The 11,099-nt window shown below is 32.2% G+C and overlaps 1 protein-coding gene across 2 annotated transcripts; it reads left to right on the forward strand.

Annotated features, from left to right (window-relative positions):
* The first annotated feature begins 1,822 nt into the window (after nt 1–1,822).
* DRM2 (domains rearranged methyltransferase 2) lies at nt 1,823–10,763 on the forward strand. Of its 2 annotated transcripts, none has more exons than XM_022052500.2 (13): nt 1,823–2,078; nt 2,153–2,198; nt 3,869–3,909; nt 4,107–4,244; nt 4,743–4,842; nt 4,925–4,971; nt 5,154–5,253; nt 5,338–5,384; nt 8,211–8,327; nt 8,578–8,674; nt 9,127–9,215; nt 9,363–10,070; nt 10,186–10,763. In XM_022052500.2, the coding sequence occupies exons 3-13, from the start codon at nt 3,907–3,909 to the stop codon at nt 10,618–10,620; spliced, it is 1,881 nt and encodes a 626-aa protein (XP_021908192.1). In that variant the 5' UTR covers nt 1,823–2,078; nt 2,153–2,198; nt 3,869–3,906; the 3' UTR covers nt 10,621–10,763. The 2 variants fall into 2 exon arrangements, with proteins under 2 accessions (XP_021908192.1, XP_088070019.1); XM_088213893.1 differs by having other exon boundaries at nt 10,214–10,555.
* The last annotated feature ends 336 nt before the right edge of the window (nt 10,764–11,099 follow it).

An 11,099-nucleotide genomic window follows, 5' to 3' on the forward strand; every position in this document is an offset into this window, starting at 1 on the left:
ATATCATGATTTATTTCATCTTTTAATGCTTCAATTTTTTTAATATCGTGAGTTATGTCATTTTCAACATTTTCATTTACTTTTTTTTAGTACAATGATTTTTTTTTTAATCTTTAACACCTTATTTATTTTATTTTTAATAAAATAAATTTTTTTCATATTTACAATTTAATAATGAAGTATAGTTGAGTTAACTTTTTTATATTAAAATTAAATATTTATTTAATTTGATTGAAAATATATTATTAGAAAATTAATAAATTGTTAGAAATAAAGTATTATACTTTACTTTACAATAATTTAGAGCTAACATTAAAAAATAACTTTTAGTTATCAAAATTTATAATAGCGTGAATTTAAATTATGTATGTTGTGTTCGAATTATGGATCTCAATAAATGAGGTCGAGAAAAATATATACAAATTTTTTATATAAATAAAAAAATAAAAAATAAAATGAGTAATCAATTTTTTATTTAGATGATTTGATTTTTAATTTGATTGCAGACTTTTTTAGAACTAGCATTTATTATATGAATATTAAATAAATAAATTTATTTAAATTTTTATAAAAAATTATTTAAACTGTTATGTCTGTTTGTACATAAATTAACTGTTACGTCAGTTTGTACATAAATTTTTTATTATTTATGAAATCATTTGGTCTAGAAGTTAAAAGAATAAATTATTAATTGTTTGACTTAATTATAGCCACAAAATAATTATATTTTAACAAATAAATAAATAAAGAGATAGTTGGATCCAACTCAGAAAAAACTGTTTGTTTACTATTTTATCTTTATTTATTTATAAAAGAAATAAACGTAGATTCTTTTAATATAGTCTGAATTAAAAGAATCTACAGCACGTGATAGTACAAAAAATAATAAGGGTATGTTTGGTTAGAAAGAAAAAATTTATAATAACTCGATTCGAAATTAAATTATCAAAATTTATATATTATTAAATTTACTAACTCTTTTTAATTAATTATTGTTAATTTATTTAATTAAGTCATTTTATTTCAATATATTACATTTAAACATTAATTAATTGAAAAACAATATTAGAAGTTTTTCTTGAAGAAAAATATTAAAGTTTGGTTTTTACTCGGATAAAGAAAGCTATATAAGATATATATTTATGAAAAAAATAATTTCATAAAATTATATTACTAGATTTCATACTTTAGTACTAAATACATTTCATACCCAAATGCAATCTCAACTTCTTGTAATAAGCTATGAAATGTATGAATATAAATTTATGTTTAAAAGTTCATGAAATTATATTATTTTGATAAAATATTTATATTTTGTATTTAAATTTCATGAAATTTTTAAATTCTTAATTGTAAAAAAAGATTTAATTGATTTCGAAAACAATCAAATAGTTATTAAGGTAATAAAATTTACTTTCAATGAAAGCAAATAAAAATTATTAATAGTTTTTAATTACTTACTAGATATATAGACAATATAAATATTTCTTAACTTTTTAAAAAATAAATTTTTTTTGTTACCAAAAATAAATGTATTTTTCAATATTGAATTAAAAATAAATTTATTAAATAATAGCAACTATTTAAATTTAATATATTATAAGTTATTTATTTAAAATATATTATAAGTCGTCCCAATTAAAATTTTGCAATTTACTTGTCAAAAATTAGTGCAAGAGTTTATTAAAAAATTGTTATTATTTATTTGGAGAAAAAATTGAAATAATAAATTATTAAATATTTTAACAATAAATTATTCATTATGAAAAAAAGAATTACATAAAAGTAAAAATCTTTGATTTAATCGAAAGAGCGAAATTCTTATTCCCCACCAAACGGGTCTTTTCAACTTCTTCCCTCCCCATTCTCTCTCTCTCTCCCTCTCTCTACGCAGTTACGACTCACGAGGTTTTTACACTCTTACCAGAAGGAGTCTCTTCATCTGTAAATGTTTCTCTGCATGTAGCTTTCCTATATCGTTTTCACCTGCAGAATTTCCTTTTTCTTTGACCGTCGTTTGGCGCAGCGTTGCCGTTACCTCGTCGTGTTGGTTTCGGGAACTGCTTTTTTCTTGAACGGTACGGGAAAGTCTTCATTTCTCTTTCGATGATGGATTTTTAAGTACATTATTGATTTGTTATTTTCAATACAGGTAGAAGAACATCGCTGATTTTGTTTCCATTTTCAGCCACGGAGAGGTGAGCGTTGTTTGAGTGTGCAGGCCATAGTTGCCGTGTTTAATATGTTTTCAATTACTTATTGAAATGGAATTTATTTCTTTAATGGAGGATTTTGTCTTGGCTTGTTGCGTTTTCTTTGGTGTTGTTCTGTTTATTTGGCGAGAAAGTGGGTTGTAGACCAAGGAGAAGATTCTGTTATTGTTTTTTCTGAAACAAAAACAAGTTTGATTTCAGAAGTTTTTTCCGTAAGCAAACAATTGGGGTTAAGAATCAGACGTTTCTTGTAGGTGCAAAAGTTGTATCTGCAGTTAGAAAAGCTATTCAGAGAAGGGGAAAACGAGTAAAAGAGGAAGAGAGGGAGGATTGAGAGGAATATGTCAGGATCCTAGATTCTAATTTGAGAAAAATTAGAGCAAGAAGAAAAGATTTGAAGAAGGAAGAATAAGTTATAGAAAAATTGCATGAAGAAATTTAAATTTCATTCTTGTTTTCTTGGATGACAAACAATTATAAACTGCATGTTTATAGGTTATGATATTTCATTAAACAGCCTAAGTAAAACTAATGTTGTGCTAATTTTAAGTAATCTAAATAAACAACCAACTAATTAAGAAATTCTAGTAATTATTAAATTTGGATCCTTACATTACCTCCCCATGAATTCATCCTCGTACAGAAGGATAGAGATGGGCAACTCACCTCGGATGGTTCAGGTTGAAATGTATAATTAACGGGTTATGGGAGGTGTATGTGTAGAGATATATGTGATTGGTTGACCCTCTGTTTTTTGTTCAAGGGTCACTGTTTCTAGAGAGGAGATTTCTTACGACATTAGTGATATTTGGCTAGCTTGTAACCCATTCTTTCGTAAATGGGTGGCACTTCATTGGTGCTTGGTAAAATTTTTTCCTGTCTTCTTCTTCTTCTCCGGAAAGAAAAAAAGAAGATTTGTGAATATTTTGTGGGCATTGATTATTCAATTGAATAATTCATTTCACCTTCAACCTTCTTTTACTTGAAATAACTTCTATACAACGAGGATTTAGTTGTTGTTCTGGTGATATTTCCCTTGCACATATCTAATTGATTACTGCACTGGATTGCACGAATGCAAAATCATCCATCGAAGGTTCATAAAAAAATTAGTAAAAAGGAACAGTAGTAACTTGAACGTGGTTACCTGTTGTATTTAACAGTATTCCTTCTTCCCTCAATGCTTACCCATTTTGAGTTTAGATTCTAAAGACTCACGTCAAAATTCTTTTGTGTGTGCATTATCATAGATGATTCAAAAAGGCACACATGACTATGATTTGAAAATTTGGTTGGTTTTCTAAGGAGCACATAGAGTGGCTATTAGTGGATGAGATGCAAGATATGTGGCCATATATTCTTCAATTATTTAGTCATCGTGATTTCTCTTTTCACCTGAGTGTCCTTTGTGGGAGCCAAATTACTGCGTTAAAATCTTGTACAAGATGTGGACATGGTGCATTGGATTATTTAGTTATAATTTTTGTCAAAGGTATATTATCTCTAGAATTACGTGCCTGAATGTATTCTTGTGCATGCAGACTGTGCTTCCCTTTTTCTAGCATCTTTAACTTTACTTTACATATCCCAAATTTATGGCTCAAGTCATTAATTTGTTTTGTTAGGCACTTAGCTTGTCCTTGTTTTTTTGGCAGCTTGAAGTTAACTTGGGGCCATAATCTAGCTTAAGGGAATGGTAAGTTTGAGTTTGTATTCTTGCCTTAAATGTTTACTTCATCTTGGCTTCATTCTTTTTGATCTTCGACAAAGTTCCATGCTAAGTAAACCACTGGTAGTTTGGATTAAGACAGAAAATAAGAAACCTTTATTATTCTTCAATTCTTTTCACATGTATCATTAATTTTTTATCAAGCTTTCATATAACTTGTACAGGATGGCAACACTTCTCGAGGAGTGGTTGATAATTTTGAATGGGTCTCTGATGATGAGCTGGAAATTGAGAACTTTTCATTTTCTGCCTGTTCAAGTCCTGCACGTCCTGCTGGAGAGGCAATGGCAGGCTCAGCAGAGGTTCATATTCATTTTAAATCTGTGTGCTATTACTAGATTGATGAAATTTTGTTATGATTTTAGAAAAATATGAAATCACACTTTAATGCATTTGGTGGGCATTATTAGTTGATCAGTGGTGAGTAAAAACTGTTTAAGAGCTGGTCTAACTGAGTATATATAAAAAAATGTATTTCATTTACTGCTTCTGTAGTTTAGTGACTTATAGTGAAGTGTCAGTTTTCATTAAGATGCTTTTGGAAAAGCTTGCTGACAACACTTTTTCCTTCAAGGCTAACCGGATTCTTTTTCTGTAATGGCAATATGCATATTTGCTTCTCCTAGATTATCGGGCAGAAAGTAGGCCCTTTTATCTACTCTTATTAGCTACTTCATCGAGATACTTGCAAAGAGCAAGATTGATTTGTTATTGGCATCCAAAAATTTAATTTTTTGTTTCTTATTGGTCCATACCAAACATATTCTTATAACTAACGTTTCTTCCTTGTGATTGAATAGGCTAGCTCTTCAGCAAGTTCTTCCAGCCCCAAGGGGATTCATTACTTTGTAGGAATGGGATTTTCTGAAGAAATGGTTGCCAAAGTAATCCAGGAAATTGGTAAAGCCTTTTCTATTCCTTTGTTCAGGAGTAATCTTTTCCCTTGAAGGCTTCACCTTTTACACCCTCAATAATCATGCAGGAGACAGTAACTCAGATTTGGTACTTGAAACTCTTCTCAACTACTCGGTTAGTTGGCTTTTATCCTGCACCAAGATGCTCATTTTTTGCTAATAACTTGATGCTTTCAGTAATCCACTTTAGAAACATCCCTTTTCTATGCATGAAATTTTCATCCATTAACTTCTTGATACAGATTGGAACTTTTTTATCTACTTCAATGCTGATACTTAATTTCTTTTCTTGTAAAGACAAGCTCAATTGAGGAATCTTCCAACTCAAAGTTGATTGATCATTTTGTTGGGATGGGCTTCCCAGAAAAAGTGGTTGTCAAAGCAATTCAGGAAAATGGTAGAGGCTTTTTCTTGGTTTTCCCAAGCACTGTGCATTACCATTTGATGGATAATCTGTAACCTTGATTTGATGAAAATTCAGGGGAAGGAAATACGGATTCAATATTGGAAACACTCTTAACATATTCTGTAAGTTCAAGTCTCCTTTTTTAGTCCTGTCTTCTTTGGTCACTTGTCTGTTCCTTTGGGATCTCATGAATTGGATAGTTGAAGGGTCCATTCATATCTAATATGATAAAATGTCAATGATTTTGTGTGTGAACAACATGAAATCAAACATATATTACTAGTTTTATTTCTTTAAAAGTCTTGCATATCACTGGTTTATCTCACTATAGGTAGTAATTGGTGGTCCTAATTCCTTGAGTGTCTACTGGAATTAATGAATTATGTTCTTCAACAAAAGAGCTTTTGAATTTAGGTTACATTTGGTTCAAAATGCTAATTTTATGGCATAGAATAGGAATATAATAAGAATGAGATACATTATAGGAATATTTCTTTGGCTATTTTGCGAAGAGATTGGTCAGGGATTGTGTACGGGTTCTTGTTTTCTCTCTTTTTTAAAGAAAATTTCTCTCTTTAGTTTAGAGGATTCCCCTCTTCTATTTTTGCACTCTTTTTTTTCTTTTTCTCTCTAATAAAAGGAGTCATTGCCGGGAGGTTGCCCCTTCCTACCCCGACGCCATCTTCAGTGAGGTTTGAGGGAGGAAGGCTTTCTTCACATCCAATTAGTGCAAGGGCCAGTTCCGGTTGGCTGCAAGAGATAAGAGAACTTGAATTGAGGTGAGTTTAGCTACCGGAGAGAAAGTCTCAGCATAATCGTTACCTGGGATTTGAGTGTAGCTTTTGGTCACTAGACAAGCTTTCAGCCTCTCAATTGTCCCATCATAATCGTTACTTGCCTTGGTAAGGAATCATAAATCCATGTAGGTTGAAATGAATGTACAAAATACAGTTCCCCATCCAACCTTTATCTTATTCCCATCAACTTTTTTTTCTTTTTCTCTCTAATAAAAGGAGTCATTGGAATGTCTCTCAGAAAAAAAAGTTGATGATTCCTTACCAACTTAGAATTATGATTCCTTACCAAGGCAAGTAGGAATAGGAATCCATCATGGCATATAATATAGAAATCGGTTCAGTCAATTGGAATCAAGTGAAAATTATGATCAAGGACTGCTTATAAAGTAGTTGAGATCAATTAATATGAAGGGAATATAATAGGAACGAACAAAATTGGTCATTAGAACTGAATTGATATCGAATTTAGTTTTGAGGCACATAAAAGTTTATGATGTTGGTTTTGACCTCACATCGTGGTATAGACTAGTTGCTTGCATACCTGCATGTTGAGCTTAGTGGTGGGTGCATCTTTTAATTTGGATACCTATCTAACTTTGAGTCCCCATCTCTCCCTGCTCCTATCCAAAAAATAAGGCAGTTTCTTGTGGAAGTCTGAGATTAACATAATATTTCTTGTGATAGTTATCTTATTTGCTATTTATATTTGCTTAGTGATTCTAATTTGTACCCTCCTGTATGCATAGATATAATATACTACTATAATCGTGGTTTTTTTTAGGGCAAATTACATAGAAGACATCTTAAGGTCTGTGTATAATTACAACTAGGTTCTCAAATTTTTAAAAATAATTACATAGTCCTTTTATCTTTTTACTTCTGTAAAAGTTCTGAAAACAAAATCTAAAATAGGTTTTTGCTCACATTCTGTGTTCGTCTTTACTTCTATTGCTGCTTTACCACATAAGTTAAAACCATGAATTTTTTTGTTTAAGTATAATCACTGATTATGTTGTTCTTTGTTATTAGACAATTTAACATTAAGAAACTAAACTTAATTGATAGATATATTTTTTCAATAAAAGGACTAAATTATTATCTTTTAAAAATTAGGTATCTAATTATAATTATACCCAAACCTTAAAGATCTCCATGTAATTTACCTTTTCTTTTATTATTTTAGTGTTGTTCGCTCGAAAACTAAAATTAAATTTAACATTGAACTAATTTAGTTGTTATGGTTTTGTTGAGAGGAGGGTTTGCTCTCATCAAGAGAGAACCCTTTGATCTCTCAGACATGGCTCATTAAGAGAAAATTTTAGGAAAGAAACTCAAACTTCTTTTTGGGTAAATTTGCTTAGCTTTATTTTAGTCCAGCATCTACATTTATACAATAAGAAATATTACCGCTCGTACTGATTAAGCTCAGATTATACATAATTAGCCACTCTCTTCCTGTCCTTCCACAAACCTCCAGCTCCTGAGCTCCATCCTCCTTGGATGCCTGAAAGTGAAATAAAAATGGAAATATATGAAAGGAGAAGGGAGAACAAGGATTCCTTTAGTACATCAAAATTTTTTTAGTTTTTTTTTTCTATATTAACATATGTTCATGTATAAAAATACGTGGTAGATGAAAATGAAAACAATATTTGAAAAATATGGTATGGGTTTGAAAAGAATTAAAAACTATTTTTATCTAGACTTATGTACAACAAATAGACATACCAAACATGTATGTTATAAACATATATGAATCTAGGAAATTCAAACTAGAAAAATATTATATACCAAAAAGAGTTCAAATTTTTATAATAATGTACCATTATTATAATAGTTCCTAGCTTCAAGCCCAGACTTATGGATGGATACACTCACTCAATTGTTTGATTTTAAAAAAAACTGAACCTCCTATGAATATTTTCACTTTGAAAAGTGGAACTTATTCTTTTTCTATGCATGCAAGGGTATTTGAAGTTTAGTGTTATTGCATGCCTACAAAGTTTGCTTGCTTTTTAAGAAGATAGATTGCCAAGCATTTAGATCTCTATTTTTTCTAGTTCCATGAATTGTTTTTGATGAAAAAATTATTTGTACAGCAGTAGGAGGCTGTCTGACCATGCATGTATGTTCCGATTAATTTTCTTGTAGGCCATTGAGCAATCTCCTCCAGCAAAGCGAAATTTTGTTTCTGATAACTGCTCTTCAGAAAATGAAGGGAGCTTTTTGGATGGATTTTCCGATGTAGATAGCTTCTCAGATGACGAGGTAGTTAAATATTTATGGAATACTTTTCCATGTACTATAAGTCTATGGATTGTTGTACATTGGTTAACTTTTTTGTTGTACAGATGAATATGACAACGCAGGTTATCTTGAGTTTATTGTATGTTGTGTTTGGTTTACTTCATAGCTGTGGTACCTGGTGCAGGCTTATTGTGCCTTTATGACGATGAACAAAGAGAATTAAAATTTAACTGTGGATGCTTATAATTTGGCAATTTTATTCTCTTTTCAGGATCCAAATTATGCACCTGATGCGGATAATAGATTAATAGGCTTAGTGAAAATGGGGTACACCATGGATGAGGCTGAAATAGCCATAGAAAGATGTGGTTTGTGTTCTTCTATCTTCTTGATGATTTTATGATATTTTCTCATATTTCTACATTACACTTGACAGAATTGATTCCAAAAATGCTGCCACAAATAAACACATATGAAACACCTGGACGCGTAGACCCAAAAATTAGGAGTAACTAATTCGGAACTCCATACTCCTTTTTCCCTCTTGGTGCACCTTGGCAAATGGAACGATTTTCAGAAGTTTTAGGATCCCCAACACCTTCCCATTCTTCAATATTTTTGTGTTAGTTATCCTTTCCTCTGGTAGGAGGTAGCAGAGTGGCCTATATATTGTTGCAGTGATAGCATCAATGTACAGAGTGGTGGCATTTTCATTCTATATTCAGTTCATAGAAACCTAATATGATTCTTTTTTGTGCAATTTAGATGCAGTCACCTGTTTCTATTTTCATATTCACACCTTTCCATTTGCATATTGCAGGTCCGGATTCTACAATTGCTGACCTGACAGACTTTATATGTGCTGCTCAAATGTCAAAGGCAGCTGATGCTCTAATCGCTGAAGATAAGGTGATCTTTTGGCCATTTTTTCAGAACTCAACAAACTTAGCAGACAGTCTTGTGGAATAGTTTGTTTCCTTGTTTTCTCCACTTCTATCTTGTTCCATATCTTGGTAGAGGTGAGTTTTAGCTTGCTTCCATTTGTTCATGATGCAGCCAAAGCCTAAGCAGTTCTACAATGAATATGCTAAACACAAGAAGAGAAAAACTACTCCAAAAGAGCCTTTAAATGGAGATGACGAGCCAATTCGCCTCCCAAATCCAATGATAGGTTTTGGAGTTCCTACTGAACCAGGTCTTGTAATACATAGAACATTGCCAGAAGCAGCTGTTGGACCTCCTTACTTCTATTATGAGAATGTGGCACTTACTCCTAAAGGAGTTTGGGACACTATTTCGCGGTTCTTATATGATGTGGAACCAGAGTTTGTTGATTCGAAATACTTTTGTGCTGCCGCAAGGAAGCGGGGATATGTTCATAATCTACCAATACATAACAGATATCCTCTTGTTCCGCTTCCCCCAAACACAATACATGAAGCTCTTCCCTTGACGAAGAGGTGGTGGCCTTCATGGGATCCAAGAACAAAACTCAACTGCTTACAGACATGTATTGCCAGCGCAAAACTGACAGAGAGGATCCGCAAGGCTCTGGAAGACCATGATGGTGAACCACCATTGAGTGTACAAAAATTTGTCATTGATCAATGTAAGAAGTGGAATCTGGTTTGGGTTGGAAGAAACAAGGTTGCTCCACTTGAGCCTGATGAAATAGAAATGCTCTTGGGCTTCCCAAAGAATCACACCAGGGGTGGCGGAATTAGCAGGACTGATAGATACAAGTCACTTGGTAACTCATTCCAGGTATATTATTCTGAATGTGCTCGTGAATTTATTTGCTTATTTTAACCATCCTTTATTTCTCCTGAAATATTACTGGTTCTGTATGTTGCAACTTTAAAGAATTAATATATTTCAGGTTGACACAGTAGCTTACCATCTTTCAGTTCTGAAAGAAATGTTCCCGGAAGGGATCAACATGCTCTCCCTCTTTTCTGGCATTGGTGGTGCAGAAGTGGCCCTCCATCGCCTTGGTATCCGACTGAAGAATGTGGTCTCAGTTGAAATTTCAGAAGTCAATAGAGGGATCGTAAGGTGCTGGTGGGAACAAACAAACCAGAAAGGGAACTTGATTGACCTTACGGATGTCCAAGAATTGAATGGCGAGCAGCTGGAGCAGTTCATGAGCTCGTTTGGAGGATTCGATCTAGTTGTTGGGGGAAGTCCTTGTAATAATTTGGCCGGTAGCAATAGGCATACGAGAGATGGACTCGAGGGTGAACACTCATCCCTCTTTTATGATTATTTTCGTATTCTTGACTTGGTGAAACGTATATCGGCAAGGCATCAATAATTTTGCGTATAGGAGTTTATATCAACAAATTAGAGTAGTTCATTTTTAGCAACTCCGTTCAATTTTTCCGGAGAGTTGTTACTTCATTCATTTATTTTGGTCACCCTCCTTTATCAAGTTAATTTATTCTATTTTATATTCTACCTGTTAGAGTTGTTAGATCATGTTTTCCTTACGGTCATAATTGAAGTTACAATTGAAAGCCTTGACTTCAAAAACAGTGTGACTTTAGGACATGAATTTTCTTCTTTCTTATCTTTAAATACATTATAGTTATAGTTATGCTGCAGCAAATGAATTTTCTTTGTGTTATTCATGTGGGAGAGTACACTCATTTACTTATGAAATAGCAGAAGAAGCATTTTATGATGGGTATATTTTTTAAAGTTAAGACAGGAATCAAGTAGCCCATGGATTCTTTTAACTAGAGTAGTTAGAATATGTTGTCTTCTCGGTTATAATTCCTCTACTTGGCTCGG

This window comes from Carica papaya, chromosome 1, assembly GCF_054855325.1.
Source record: "Carica papaya isolate Zhongbai chromosome 1, ASM5485532v1, whole genome shotgun sequence".
Taxonomy (NCBI): Eukaryota; Viridiplantae; Streptophyta; class Magnoliopsida; order Brassicales; family Caricaceae; genus Carica; species Carica papaya.